The sequence below is a fragment of the Sceloporus occidentalis genome, unplaced genomic scaffold (assembly GCF_023333645.1).
Source record: "Sceloporus occidentalis isolate IW3139 unplaced genomic scaffold, rSceOcc1.0.p SCAF_87, whole genome shotgun sequence".
NCBI classification, from domain to species: Eukaryota; Metazoa; Chordata; class Lepidosauria; order Squamata; family Phrynosomatidae; genus Sceloporus; species Sceloporus occidentalis.
The window spans coordinates 2,912,353-2,927,976 of record NW_028317067.1 but is presented as its reverse complement, the minus strand read 5'-3'; the positions used below and the strand labels follow the sequence as shown (position 1 = coordinate 2,927,976).

Here is a 15,624-nt window from a genome sequence, read left to right as displayed (position 1 = left end):
TGATCCCCTTATGTCAGTATCTGGGCCTGCCTGTAATGCATGAGGCTTTCTGGGTCGGTTTATGTGCCAGAATATGGAGGCTGTCGGAGATCTTCCGAGAACTTCTATACCTTGGGGTTCCCAATTATATAGATATCTTTATCGAGCGGCTCGGGACAAATCAGACAGGAGTGTATGTGTAATAGGATCTCTATTTATTATGGCGCGTTATTGATATATATATGTATATATTCATAATGCGCCATAATATATATATATATCTATAGCAAAAACGGGCCCTTTTCTAGCTCAATCATTTTACGTAAAATAGCGATATGTCCATACAAGGCGACGTGTTTACAGTGTAACAGGTCGTGGTCGTGCGTATCCAAGAGACCCAAATGTGCGACAAAGTTCATCCTATGTTCCTTCACCAGGCACGACTCTGGCCTTTTAGAAATAGTCCAGATGTCGCCAAGGATTGAGTATGAGAAAATACATTGCGATAAATTGATATAAAAAGCTACAATCCTACCAGTTCTCTTATACAAACAGTGACAGTTTTTCCACTTTTTTGTCTGCATCTAAATGTGTGCGGTCTATGACATCATTCCTGGATGGATGCATTTACAATAAAATCCAAAAAAACAAACTTTCTGTTGTGCAGCTGGTGCATTACACCTATTATACGGGTTTGATATAAACGTTGTTGAGACAGGATCGTGGGGATCAGCCTATGCACTGCTGTTTTGTTGATTTTATTTGAGCAATAAGCATTATTTTTTTTTATCCTTCCATGTCAGGAGTACAGCTGGAAGCATGCGGATTGTCAGCTGGAATATCAATGGCATTCGGGCTACACGTACCAGCCTTAAAGATATCCTGGACTCGCTGGATGCCGATATTATCTGTTTGCAGGAGACTAAAGTCACCAGTGAGTTCTTCAGCTGGGGAACCATGGGGTTTGATCTGTATTATCCCTAAACCCTCCAGTTATTAACCACAACGTCCACGATTATACGGAGGAAAATACTAGATAACACTAACGATGGATTAACTACCTTTCATGTCATCTTAACCAACGTTTAAGAGTTAAGGTCAGATAAAGCAGAGAGGTTATAGGCGACTACCTTTAATGCAAGGTAATGCTAACAACTTCTGGTGTTTGGGGCTAATTTGTTCTTTTAGTGCCAAATTATAATTTGTTTTGTTAAACACCAAAGTAATTGTTACGTTCCTCAATAGAGGGCAAAGACATGCAGTTATCAATCTGTTGTCAATTCCCTGCTGGGCAGCAAAACCAGAGACAGTACCTTGTATCTACTATGTACTTTTCCAGACAGAGGATCTAATAGAAAGAACTATCCTGTAACTTTGCCGTACCTACATCATGATGATGTCTTCCTTTCTCTTTGTGTGCAGGGGACCTGTTAGATGAACCCACTGCTATAGTAGAGGGATATAACTCTTACTTCAGCTTTAGCCGTGTGAGGAGCGGGTACTCAGGTAAGGGATGGTCATGGTAGGAGTGGCGTATGCATGTATGCGTTTAGGGCTGCAACAACTAAACGATAAAATTTGATGATGAAAATCGTTGTCGACTATTTTCATTATCAATTAGTTGAATCGATTTTATCATGCGCAGTGTTGTAACTTGGCCAGAATGAGTCCGCTTAGTGTTAACTGGTGCCGTGGAGTCCAAATCCACCCCTTTCTTTTGCTTAATTTGAAGGAGTTGCCACATTTTGCAAAGCAACCACAACACCATGGGCAGCAGAAGAAGGTCTTTCCGGGAAACTAAATACTCACAAGGAACCCATCGGCTGTTACGGGGACACAGAGGAGTTTTCAGAGGAAGAACTGATGTCTCTAGACCAAGAAGGAAGAGCAGTTCTCACACAGCACAAGATCCGGTAAGAATCTAAATCTGCCACTGTGCTCCCCTGCCCCGCATGTAAATGTTTAATGTAGTTAACGTTTTTCTTTTGCAGCACGTCTGATGATAACGAGGAGATTGTTACCGTGATTAACGTTTACTGCCCGCGTGCTGATCCAGAGAAACCGGAGCGCAAATCCTACAAACTACGCTTCTATCGCCTGCTTCAGATACGAGCCGAGGCCATTCTGCAGTTAGGGGGGTGAGTCTCACAATAAAATATAATGGAACGATTCAATAGAACCAATAGATTAGGCGCTCAAACCCAGTGGTGCAACACTTGTCAGCCTTTTCTGTATTGAAACAAATTACTTAATAAACACAAAACATAAGAGGAGTGCACACTTCGAATAAAAAATAATAATCGTATATATGTCAAAGTATTAAGGAGACTCTGGGTCTGTTTTTATTGTCGTATTGTACTGATGTCTCACACAGCTAGTAAAGTTAATTCATAGCATCTACACCAGAGGTCAGGCTCTTAAAGTGATCTTGTTTTTTTGTTTTCTTCCGATTGCCTATCTTCTGTTTCCTTGTATGTGGTTCACTTGTTTATATTGTTTGAAGCTAGTTGTGTATATTTATTTATTTTAATGGCTAAACGAGATATTACATTAGTGCAACACAACAGTGAAAGCAGATCAAGTGTCCCCTTTATTATTATTTTATTTTTTTGTTGATGAATATAGATTCGTTGTTCTGCCTATCTGAGAGCGAACCCACGCTTATGTTTTGTGTTAATCAGTGGAATAATTACCTCTTCTCTTTTCCAGGCATGTGGTAATTTTGGGAGATGTGAACACCTCACACAAGCCAATTGACCACTGTGACCCAAGCGACCTGGTGAGTAACTTCCTTTAACCCCTTCAGTCCCAGGGTTTCTTTTGATGCATTTTCTGGCCCTACCGGTACGTCCATATGTGACTGAAGGGGTTGAAAATGATGACGCTTTCTTCATAATTTCTTATAAAACGAGGGGCATGTGCAGCTAATCCAGTGGTTTGCTTTTGGAGCACTTCTGTTTAACTCACATTCTTCTTTAGTCTGTTTGCACACCTGCGTCCAGGACCACACATTTACTACAAGTCTTGTATTCATATTTATATTCTTAGATTGTTAGTATTGACTGTCTTTGTTCTAGGCTGTTCAACCCTGGCTATTTCTGTCTGGAAACTGCTTTCACTTGAACGTGATTTTCAAATCAAAACATTGTGCACTTTTTCTTGCATGATAAATGATTTTAGATAAATTTATGATGGATCCTAGAACCAGTTCCATTTCTTGGAATTCTATGTCATCTGATTTGCACTATTATTTGCCTAGGAAGCCTTTGAGGAGAACCCTGGTCGTCAGTGGCTAAGCCAATTTCTTGATGAGCCTGTTGCTCCAGAAGAGAATGGAGATCCAGTTATTTATTCACAAAAAGGACACTTTTATGACACTTTCAGGTTCTTTCACCCCACTCAGAAAAATGCATTTACTTGTTGGTGTTCAGCCTCTGGGGCACGGCAAACCAATTATGGCACACGCATAGACTACATTCTAGGTGATAAAAGACTTGTTGAGACACAGTTCTCGAATTCCATAATAATGCCAGAGGTGGAAGGATCGGATCATTGTCCCGTTAAAGCTTTTATGAAATGCCAGCCATTAGGAGCAACCAAGTGTCCTCCTCTCTGCACCAAATTTCTCCCGGAGTTTGCTGGTCGGCAACAGAAGCTGTCCCAGTTTTTGGTCAGAAAACACAGAGATTTGGGGCATACATTTGGAGAGGCTTCGGACTCTCAGGCACCATCTGAAACAACTGAAGCGGTGATTGTTCGTAAGCGGGTGCTAGAAAAGAACGTCGATACAGGAAAAAAGACTAAACTGAGTGGGAAGGGGGGTCAGGGAAGCCTTCTGGGTTTTTTTAAGCCGGCAATAGCCAAACCAAATTTAACAGAGGGACAATTGACCAGCAACCCATTGCTTGTTGACCAGAAAAACATAAAAGATGCTGTCCCGCAGGACTCTATTTCCATCATCCCTAAAGACACACAACCACAAGCAGCCTTCTGGAAGTCATTGCTGAAGGGGCCCCCGCCACCACCCAACTGTAAGGGCCATGGGGAGCCCTGTGTGCTGCGGACAGTGAAGAAGGCAGGTCCCAACTGTGGCCGTCAGTTCTATGTCTGTGCGAGACCCGACGGTCACTCATCCAACCCACAGGCGCGTTGTAACTACTTCCTCTGGGTCAACAAGAAGACTGGCCCCGAAAACTGATGTGAATTAAAGGATCTGTATTGCTTCAACTTATGTTCAGCTTTAAATTGTATTTAAAGTAGTTTCAAATATGTACCTTTTTCCCCTACTGTTTTCAATACCTGCTGGCTTAAATGTTTGAGGGGTTCTTACAGTAATAAAATACGGAACAGCATCATAACTTTTGGAATACCAATTATATATAAACACTATATAAATGTTTATAATATATTGACAGATGTCAAACAGCTTCCGTCGGTCTCAGCCACTCTTTGAGAACTGGTAGAGATCTAGTTTTCCAGTATTGTTCCTAGAACTGGTAGATTTGAGATTTTCATTTATATTACGGTGCTATTTTTTGTTGTTGGTCTGTTTTAGATGCCTAGAGCTCCATATTATTTTCTAAATGGACCCTTTTAAAACCAGTACAGTTTTATTTTTCCACATGCATTGGAAACATGTCATGTATTGTACCATACCTCTGTTAACAGGGCGCATTTATAAATGATCAATGCATTTACAGCATGGTGTATTCTTCAAAGGTTATGTAAATCGCTTGTTTTGTAGATGTCTTGCAACGTAAGATCACCGTGGTTGGCCCTTCATAGTGCATAATGGAGTTGGCGAGTTTCAACTCTCCTGTAAACCCCTCTTTACTGAATAAAATAAAAAAATAAAAATAAAGGCTGTTTGGGGTCTCTTTGCTAGAGGGAAGATGGTAGGATAATTTGTCGGAGAGTGGTTGTTGTTTCAACTCATTGCCTTCAATATGTATAATGAAGGTCCAACCCTAGTCTGCTTCTGCTGCAAGACGACCTTGGGTGACCCTGTGTAAAGCATAGTTAAATTAGTGAAAGTTTCCATTAAACAATGCATTATGCAAGGCCTTGTAATTCTTTTTTGAAGGAGAAACCTGCTAGTGTTGGCCCTACATAATGAATAGTGAAGGGAGGCGTTTGTCTCCTGACTACTTTCCCCTTAGTGAATAAGCCCCTTCATCTCATCAGTGATCTTGGAAATATTCCTCTTTATTGTTCCTAGCAGTTATATACCCCACCTTCGTGAATACCCTGCTTTTGAGGAGTTGGGATGTGAAGAAATCCATGTATTGTATAAATAAATGATTTTGTTAAAAAAAAAAAAATGGCTCTTTGGTCTTGTAGAAAAACCTTAAATACAAGTTACCTAATATTGTGCTTTTTTTTCAACTGAACTTTTACTACAGAATGAATCACGCACCGTTTTATGTTGCTTGTATGTCGTATGTCATACGGCGGTTAATGTTCTGCGTCTCTTAAAACTAAAGTGGTCCGTATTTGACCGTGGTGGGGAAAAAAATGTGGTTTTCTTCAAGTTTTTTTTTTTTTTTTATGCTTGTTGGATTGTGTTTTCTATTTGTATTGAAATCCATTGTTGCAGTTAAATACAGGACGCAAGGTGTTTTTTTTTTTTTTTTTTATGTTTTAGTCCCCTAAAACATAGTGCTGCGTATGTGACCCATTCAAAACCGCTTTGCTGCACTGTGAACCATTCTCGGAGAGCTAAACTTCATCAGAACATGGTTGGTGCTTGGCCGATAGACACTGTAAGCAATGCTCAAACATACAGCTTTATATAAAAATGCTCGACACACCAATAATAATTATATTGTCAGTAATCTTTAAGTGTGAACAATGGAACCAACACACCCACCAACAAGCCATGGACTGTAAGAGCTTTAAAAAATGTCTGGGGAGACAGGGACGGAAATATTGACAAACCTATATGTAGGAACAATGAAAAAGGTCATTTTACTAGATGGTATACATTGCACCTTCCTGCTGCATACATGTATCTGAGTTTAAATAACTAGTTTGGTCTAAGACAATTAGTCTAATTGGTCTGATAAAGATAATGGAGCCAATCCATGAATAGGACTGGCAGCCAGGGTAAAAAGGCCCAAGAAGATGCTGAGGTTCATGGTAAAAGTGGGTGACAGGCAACATGTAATATAATTTTGTGCGTCTTCAGGCATAGAAGGATGTGTCTCCGTGGGTGCTGAAGGATCTTGTTTACATTTAAGCGTACATGGTGATATACTTGGGCTCCATGTTCCCAAAGTAGGTACGCTCCCATTCACTCATCAGGTCAAAGTGGAGAGGACGGTGACAAAAATTGCACTCTGCGGCCGATGGCAACTGCAGGGGCATCCCAACCTCTTTCCAGGCCTTCACAAGGCTCTCTGTAACAAACCCAGAAAATTCAGACTTTGAATATGCAAGAAGACCTTAATGCGCGCCTTTTAAAGAAAATATTAAGCAACAGAGCGCATAGGAGTTACAAATAATATCTACTCCTTATCTGCTACATGTGCTACTTACCCACAAAGTAGCTCATCATAGCGGGAGTGTGGTGGGGTGAGGGAGCCAGTCTGAGAAGCTCTTCACCTCGTGGCACGGTGGGGTAGTTGATGGCCTGCACGTAAATGTCGTACTCTGACAGAAGAACGTCACAAATTCTGGTGTTTAAAGCTGCGTTCCCAACCTGCAGATGGCATAACAAAAGCTTCAATATCTCTAGCTCTCTTTGCTGTTGTCTATAAATGATACCCCAAAAATGCAGACTGGGATTTTGAGCTGTGTGTTATTTCAGCCACTGGCTTCCTAGGTTTCGATACTAGCCATTGGAGACTGTAGAATAGATATGAAGAGACTGCTAGGACAGTTCCCTGGTTGGGGTTTCCATTAATTGACTGTAGAACCAATTTTGTTACTTACCCTAATAGGGATGATATGGCTGGGGCAGTTGATGACAGGTAGCCCTGCATCCATCAAGAGCTGGCGCATGTGCTTCACATTACGCTGATGAGCACGGCGGAGGGACTGTCCTTCCTCGCTCTTCAGGACACGCACGGACTCTACTGCTCCAGCCAGCACCATTGGTGGAAGGGAAGTTGTGAAGATGAAGCCGGCGGCATAAGAGCGCACAGTGTCTATGAGAGAAGCTGTACTGGCCACGTAGCCACCAACACAGCCAAAAGCCTTCCCTAAAAATTGTAAAATAATATACTTCAAATAGAACTACACCGTCACCTTCTGAGTAATTGTGTGTTTTAGTTTGATTTATTCAGCTGACGGAGTATCATTAGCTACACCATGTGGTTGCATCCCCAAGGATCTCAAACTATCTAGTGTTTCAGAAGCCAGACCTATTAAAGGAAGATCTATGGCTGTGATATAAATGTCCTTTATTGACGTGAACCCTTAAGGAGAAAAGATGGAAACCGTTGACCAAAGAGCATTCATCTTCAATGCCATTCCTTCACCAGAAGCTATATCCACCCAGCTAATGTCAACCATCATAGGGAAAAGAAAAAATCTACATATTGCTTGTCCCTTGTTTTCAATAACTTAGGGGTCTAGTCTGCTGGGGGCCCTACAACACTTCTTTAACTTCTGTTATGTACAAATTAGCAGCACATCGTGGGACTGAATAACTTCAAGGAGCAGATAATATTCATGCTGACATCAGACCGCACTGGCCTTTCAGATAAGGTTCAAGGCGTGGAAGGGTCTGACTGTGCGAACCCGCCGCACCCAACCGCACTGACACGGGAGCCAACGTTGGTAGATAGTTACTGTGGTTTATATAGCCTGGAAAACACGTTCTAATTATGTTATTCTATACCAAAGGGCTGTGTAATAAACAATGCTTTCTGATGACCTCACTAGTAGGTTTTCAGTCCACATCAACGATATTTACGTATTGTGATCCCTTTGCTTCCATCTCGGATGTATTGAGTTTATATGAGGTTCAGCTACAGACATGGGTTGCAATTTAAGTCAAAGGGAGCTCAGTTCTGATTTCTTGAGACTCTGGAGGGTTCCATGGTATGGTCATTAAACCTGCTTGAGATCTAAGTTACTTATGTGTTTTCAAACCACAAATGGCCCATGTATTGGGGATTAGGCATAAAAAAGTGATTCTGGTCCAACAGTTAGAAACCATATCACCATAGCAACCAAATAGAATTGTCCAGTCAGAGCAAACATTACATTGGCTGCTATGATTAGACCAACTTTCAAATGTTGCACCACAACCCTTATCATACCTGACCCCCAGGGGTGTAACAATCATGGTTGCACTCTAGGGGGCTCGGTGACCCCTGTGACCACTTCTCCATCACCTTAAAGCCCCTAGGTGCGGGTAAAAAACACATCTAGCGGCATGCAAGCTGTTTTGGGACAAAGATAGCACAGGCAAGCTGTTCTGGGGCAAAGATGGCACTGATAAGCTGTCTGGGGTCAAAGGTGGGACACACTACTTGATGAAGTTGTGGGGCACTGGGGCAATTTTCAAACTGGGGTTCTAGTTACGCCCCTGCTAACTCCATGATGTCAATGTACTTACCCAGAGTTCCTGAAATGATATCCATCTTGTGCATGACGCCATCTCTCTCACCAACGCCTGCTCCACGCGCTCCGTATAGGCCCACCGCATGCACCTCATCCACAAATGTCAGCGCCCCATATTTGTGTGCTACGTCACACATCTCCTCCAAAGGGCAGATAGCTCCTGTAAAATGGGTGAAAGAAAGTGGCATTTATGATTTATTTTTCTATCTGGATATAATATTTACCACATGGGAAACGCATACATCATTATATTGGTAGACTCAGACAGTAGTGATGTCAGAACTATATTGTAACAATTTATAAACAATAAGAACTGATGTAATAATAATGTAAAACTTAATAGCTGAAACATGATGAACTATGATCAGAAGGATGATTTGGTGCAAAGCCACGAACATGCTGTAAGCACACAAGTATATTTCTCTAGAAAATGCAGATCTAATTGTTTTACCATCCATAGAGTGAACGGTCTCAAATGCCACAATCTTGGGCCTCTTTGGATCTGATTTCTGGAGTAGCTCCTCCAGGTGAGCAGGATCGTTGTGACGGAAGACATATTTGGCGACACCACTGTTTCGGATTCCTTGGATCATGGAAGCATGATTCCCAGCATCTGAGTAAATCTCACAGCCTGGGGATAACAAAGAGGTAACTTAATTATGTCTTGTGGCCTTATGTTGGGCAGGCAAAGTTGCAAAGCAGCAACATGCAAGAAGGGTATTGGGTTGGATAGTGAAAGGCATTAGAAGAAGAAAAGGGATTTTATATCACTTTAGAGATCCCTGGCCAGACCTCACCTAGAGTATTGTGTTCAGTATGGGAGAGAGCCCGTTTCCAGATGAGGAAAGGTATTCTAGAGTGAATCGAAAGAATGGCTACTAAAATGGTGCATGGTTCAAGAAAGCTCAGATCTCAACATGCACAGCCTGGACGAGAAACGAGGGGAATCCGATGGAAAGATTTAAATATGTAAATTACTTCAAGAGTAGTAAACTATATTTAAAAGCAGAAATCATATTAGGACAAGATGCCAGAATCTAGAGGGGTCATAAATGTAGATGTTACTTTAGTTATTATTTCTGTAAGAAAGTAAAAGATATATGAAACTGCACTCCAGCAGAATTGGCAGAGGAAAGGAAGGAAAGTTAACATGCACCTGAAGATAAGGGTATCCTCAACATACGACAAGACTAAAGAACAAGTAAAGATTAAGAGCTGGCTGTAAAGTGGGCAGACAATATGTGTCCAAAGTTTCAATATATGCTTGTCAAATCATGTGTTTCTATGACCCCCCCCCAGGTAACCCAACTTTAACATTATCTATAGTACCCCAATTAATAGATTTATACCAAAGCGAGTTGAGAAATTTTTTTTGCTTCTCACGAAGTTTGCTCGGTTGATGTGAATTTCTGTTGTCTTTGTGTAAATGGGATATAGGTTTTGAAAACTTCTGGATACTAACCTGGGAGCATCCTTGCCAGTGTGAAAAGGGTGGAATCATTTGCCACAAAACAAGAAGAGAAAAGCAGGGCTGCGTCTTTATCATGCAGATCTGCCAGTTCACATTCCAGGTCCACATGGTATTTGCTGGTACCGGATATATTCCTGGTTCCGCCAGCCCCAGCACCATGCTCCCCCAGGGTCTCCCTGATGGTAGAGATTGAGATAATTATGGAACATCCCTGCAAGTAAGCACTCATCACCTCCAAAGAAGATACTTGCTAGCCTGTCTTGGCCAAAAGACGACAGTATAAAAAACTCTATTTAGGAAGTAGTGAGGTTACAAATGATGCTTATGGATCTGTTTCACCAAATTTGGGGTTAGAAATGTATAAAAAGAGTCACACCGGAATTTTTAAGAAGAGCAACCTAAAGGGTCTTACTGCCCCTCACCAGCACTGTTCCCTGCTATGCAAACTACATAAGACTTTTGGCCTTAAACCAAGACAACTCACGCGATTGCTTGCAGCACCCTTGGGTGCCTGCTCATGCCCAGGTAATCATTGCTGCACCAAACAGACACTTCCTTCTTATCGCCCTGGAGGTCAGAGTAATCCTCAGCGAACGGGTAGGCATCTGCCCTGCGGTTCACGGTTTTGAAGACCCGATACGTGTGGTCACGTTTCTTCTCCTCAATCCTCCGGCTGAAGAATTCATCGTAGCCAAAGGCAGCTCCACCTGATGAGATGAGGGTATGGTGAGAAGCCATATCCAGGCTTAATATTCTCAAAACTCAGATTAGCAGCCTTAGAAGTTACCTGTCATATTCTGTTTAATGAGATGTGTTGGAGTGAGGGGAGCGCCCGTTCCAAGGTTTACTTTTTGAGGAGATCCCAGGAATTTCTTTTTCAGGCTGGTCTGAACTTCCTTCAGCAGGGAGTTAAGAGCATCTGTTGGTGAGATGTAGATTCATCTGTGTCTGGTTATTGGTGCTACAGTCCTCATGTAAGGAAGACAACCTTAACTTACTCCAGAAATATGTTCATACTATAGTACATAGGATAGAGTCCTCTATAAAGTTGTATTCTTTTCCTTTTGACCAGTCCACGCTCCAATTGCCCTCACTAACTGGTCTGGGCTCATGCCAGTACTTCCTTTAGTATCATTATCATTTTACTAAATGTTCTCTGGTGAGACTTAGTGTACCTACCAAGCCTTGTTCTTATGTCTGGAAAAACTGCATTGTCTTCCAGGACACCTGCTCCAGTGAAGTTCATACCTGTCTTGAACATCCTCAGATCCTCCTGCACCTCTGGCCCAGCTTCCTGCACAATCATGCTCTCCCCTCTTTCCATCTCGGTCTCGATAAATGGGCACTTGCTGGTTGCTGTAGCAGCCTGCGGGGCAGCTTGAGCCAAGGTACGCCTGTTGGAGGCTCCAGTGGAGACTAGAACAGAAAGATGTTGTCAAGTTATGAAAACAGATGCATGGACATGCAAATCATAACCACCTCGTTCACACAATGTTCAGCAATTGTTGCTAACCTCCAGGTATGTTATGACATTAAAGAATCTTGGATGCATCTGAGACAAGATGAGTTAGAGGTATGGGTCGACACAGTGACATATTTATCCTGCCCTAGGCCAGCTCTTCCAGCTGCCCCTTCCGTGGCCGCCATCTTTACTCTGCCTATGTTATGGATTCTGTGCTGGTTCCATCTTCTTTGTGACTGGCTATAGGGTAATCTGTCCCTGGTTTGGTGGCAGAGAGGCTGCCCACAACCTGATGCCCTTGGGCAAAGGCTAGTCAGTCTTTTCCAGAATACATTATTGATAACATGCACAGGGCATTGATAAATGTGGCTGCGTACGTATGGAAGCAGGTTGTAAAAACATCAGTAGCTCTATACTGCCTCTATAAGAACCTCACACCTCTTCCAAATCCCAATCCTTACCTCCAGCGGGCGGCACAGTGTCCTTATTCCTTTGCTGGAGTTCCACGGAAGTGGCCAGGCTCCGGGTCACCATGACTGGACAGCGTTCAGCACTTCGTAGGAGCAAAGGGCGGGTAGCCCGTAGGAATATGGTGGGGTCCCGGGCATAGAAGGGACAGCTTTTAAAGAGGGAAACCATGTTCAGATGTCACAGTGTCTGCGTAGAGTGGAAAAGAAAATTACTGCATTGTCTTAAGTACTGACAAAAATTATTGCCCAAAAAATTTGCCCCCTGTTTTTGGCATCCAAACTCCCCTTTCCTTCCCTGGCATCCTTTTCTAGGATTTGCAAGGTGTGAGGGTATCACAAAAGTATCACAATAATGTGTGTAGAAACTGCTGGAATAAAATCTGTTTTTCTTCTGTCAACAGGTCACAAAATCACAAAAGAAGGCTTTGTAAAGAACTGCTCGTTGCCATCCCATTTAAAGCAAAAATATCCCGTCTTAGCCATTTGGATGGTAAGCTATAGCTGCAGTATGTTTGCATGTGGTCCCCATTGAGATGGCACATCAAGTGTACAACTCTTTTTAATTATTTGATCTATACATTGGCTTGTAATTATTTTAAGTGATGTAAAGTTGACTATAAACACTAGAAGCTGGCCAAGAGTGATGGGAATTTTAATTTATCAGCTACAGGGCCTAAGGTTTCTCAGCCATGTTTTGAGAGGCAGAACGATGTCCTACTCATGAATGGGTTGGTACGTATTAAGTTAAATCCTCTTGCATAAGATATTGAGAAGGAAGCAGGCCTGTGTTTCTTAATGCAAGGGGTTACACAAACTCTGATGGTAGAAGGAAAGGTGTTAATGATACAGTTGGTGTTCCTCGTCTGTGCGATAGTTTCCATGTATACAAATGGTGCAAGCTATAGCACCCAAACTTCCTCTAATTCACATACTGTGAGGTAATACTTTAACAAACAGGAGTTGAAGGGGTGGGTGGACATGTTCGATGCCTTTAACCCTCTGGATGACAAGTAAATGCATATGTACATGAGAGAGATGACTCAATGGATTTGTGTATATAAGAAAAAAACCTTTATTAAAGGCATCATAAACACTTTAATGCATATGATAGTTGCATGGTCCCATTAAATTTTCAGCCATCATTTAATCCATATGAAAGCTGTGTGGTTAACGTTTCATGGAGTTTCCTCACCCCCAGCTGTTCTACATGCTCTCGCTTACTACCAGCATATCTGGGAAATCTCTGGGTTTTGGCCACTTCTCCGGATCACTGTGGGGAAACTCGTGCCCCACTCCCCACCCATTTCCCCTCCAAAAATCGCATGTGTCCCACAACATCAGCAGAACCACGACATCAGCAAAGGGGTTCTCGGGGTAGCTGGAGCCAGAGAGTTCCCAGTTATGACAAACAGTCACATGAGATGATCACATTCTGAATATATTGATATATTTTACACGTCACTGTAGCAGAATCATTGTGTCAAACTATTAAAGAGTTAACGTTTGTTTCAGGGTCAGCTGATTTAGAAAATTCCAAGATACTTTTAATATACACTCATGGGGTCTGTGGCCGGCTAGGACCGGCCACAAATGCCTGGTGGGCCGGTGGCTAAAAGCACTGTACACCTACCCTTAAAGTTCCAGGTCTGCCTTTTCCCCCCATTCCAGCCCTGCTCTGTGATATAGATTAGCATTTCTGAATTCTATTATCTCAAATTCTTCAATAATGCACCTACTTAATAACAAAAAAACTATGGATTTTGGTAAAGATTCCTGTGGAAACCGGCTACAAGATGGAGTCAGCACTATGTCCTGGAACAGAGTAAAGAGTGTCGATGGGAGATAAACCCATAGAATTTTATCTGTGCTCTTCTTGGCATGATATGGTACAGACACACCCGGCGCAGACCGGCCCATATCAGCCAGCCCAGGTTTCACAGCAACGCTGCTATACTTTGTGGCAGTAAATACAGGATGGAGACCACAGAAACCTGTTTGTATCAATTGTATCAAACATAATAGTACTGATTTGATTTTATTAATCCAATAACCCTATACCTGCAGATATTAGGGGTCTATTCACTAATGGCTGAGTAGGCCCAAGAAGGGCACAAATGGATACACTAAGAAGTCAACTTGGCTCTTGTCTTAGGAGGAAAGTCATCAGGTACATCACCCACTTGAATTGTGGTTAATCCTTCAGGAACGCATTAAAGGTCCTGTGTTATCTTCTCTAGCAGAATTCAATTTGGAAACACTGCTTAATTTATCACTTGCGCCCTACTGACATCAATTAGGCAGCACCACCAGGCATCTGCACACCAGTCAATTTTTATTTTTCATTTTATATTATGATGTCATCATGTATGTTTACACAACTTAATTTTGCTGTTTTTAGGTAAACATGATTTTAATGATTAAGACTGTAGGACACCAATAAGCTCATATGAACCAAAATTATGAGCTCTTAAAAAAGGAGGGACATCAGGGGAGGAAATAAAGGTACAAAGATTTGGGTCCAAAATAGCGAGATCTACCCCTAGTCCAAACCAAGGGAAGGGAATACCTGCTTGAAGCAAGTCCTGTTGGCAGCCCCCACTTAATGTTTAGATATTTCATTACCATTACTGGACATGAAGCAAAAACTAGGGATTCAAAAATGCCCATGTACTTGAAATATTAAAAGGGCAATTTTTTGACAAAATATTTAAAAAGCCTTTAATACCTGAATTCTAAAAAAAAAAAATACTCCATGAGTCTTACGTTCTAGAAACACAGTAACTGCATTGTGATGAATATGGAGACCTCTAAACTGCAAAATAGGTGTCTGTGATGATGCGATTTAAAGGTTTTACCGAGAACAGCGTCTTTATCGGGTCATGAGCTAACTGTGATAAGAGGGCTGTGTTGGCAAGACGGAGATAGAAAGATCCAAAACTTTGCTGACGCAACAAAAACAAGCAATGTTAGAATCCATCAAGCTGAACCAAATGTCCTTTTTAACTGACCATTAAGGGGCCAGTATCATCATTTATATATATATATATATATATATATATATATATATATATATATACTATCATAATTAAGGTATAACCTGTCCTGTAATCAATGAATTTCCGCATCAATAGATTTTAAATATATATTTATATATATATATATATATATATATATATATATATATATTTATTTTTCATGTCAGATAGCTGATGAACGTAATAATTATAAACTGAATTGGTAGATTCATTTCAGTTTATAAAGCATTTTTTCCTTTCTGTAAATAGCCGAACCACATCTGCCAGAATTATGTTCCATGTATTCAATGCATTTATTCTTTATGACTTCATTATATTTTTACTAGAACAGAACTAGTTAATATCAAGATATCTAGATAGGTATACATTGTTGTTGAATATCCAGTTCACTAATATCTTTGTGAAACTTGCGAAAGAATGGAATAAGTGAAGTCCTAAAATAGGATTAAAATGTAGATTTTATTTTTTAAATTAGGTAAATGAGAAATTACAGTATAAACTGACCATCTGACACAAAACATTATCCACGACATACTTTATTTTAGAAATTCTAAATAATGAAAATTCCATAGAAAAATATTTGAAACTAAATATTTAAACACCAATGATGTGTGTGAATAAAATTACTCACTTATT

At 41.1% G+C, this 15,624-nt stretch overlaps 2 protein-coding genes across 2 annotated transcripts; one reads left to right on the top strand and one right to left on the bottom strand.

Annotated features, from left to right (window-relative positions):
• Window positions 1-798: 798 nt before the first annotated feature.
• Window positions 799-4,177, top strand: LOC149284927 (DNA-(apurinic or apyrimidinic site) endonuclease 2-like). Its single transcript, XM_089496172.1, has 6 exons — window positions 799-913; window positions 1,402-1,485; window positions 1,712-1,892; window positions 1,971-2,117; window positions 2,689-2,758; window positions 3,239-4,177. Exons 1-6 carry the CDS (start codon window positions 799-801, stop codon window positions 4,175-4,177), a joined length of 1,536 nt encoding a protein of 511 aa, XP_089352298.1.
• A 2,036-nt stretch (window positions 4,178-6,213) lies between these two features.
• LOC149284926 (5-aminolevulinate synthase, erythroid-specific, mitochondrial-like) lies at window positions 6,214-12,122 on the bottom strand. Its single transcript, XM_089496102.1, has 10 exons — window positions 11,945-12,122; window positions 11,270-11,398; window positions 10,809-10,940; window positions 10,506-10,728; window positions 10,013-10,197; window positions 9,002-9,181; window positions 8,546-8,710; window positions 6,913-7,181; window positions 6,517-6,679; window positions 6,214-6,377 (listed from the first exon to the last, which is right to left on the bottom strand). The coding sequence occupies exons 1-10, from the start codon at window positions 12,120-12,122 to the stop codon at window positions 6,214-6,216; spliced, it is 1,788 nt and encodes a 595-aa protein (XP_089352228.1).
• Window positions 12,123-15,624: the final 3,502 nt, after the last annotated feature.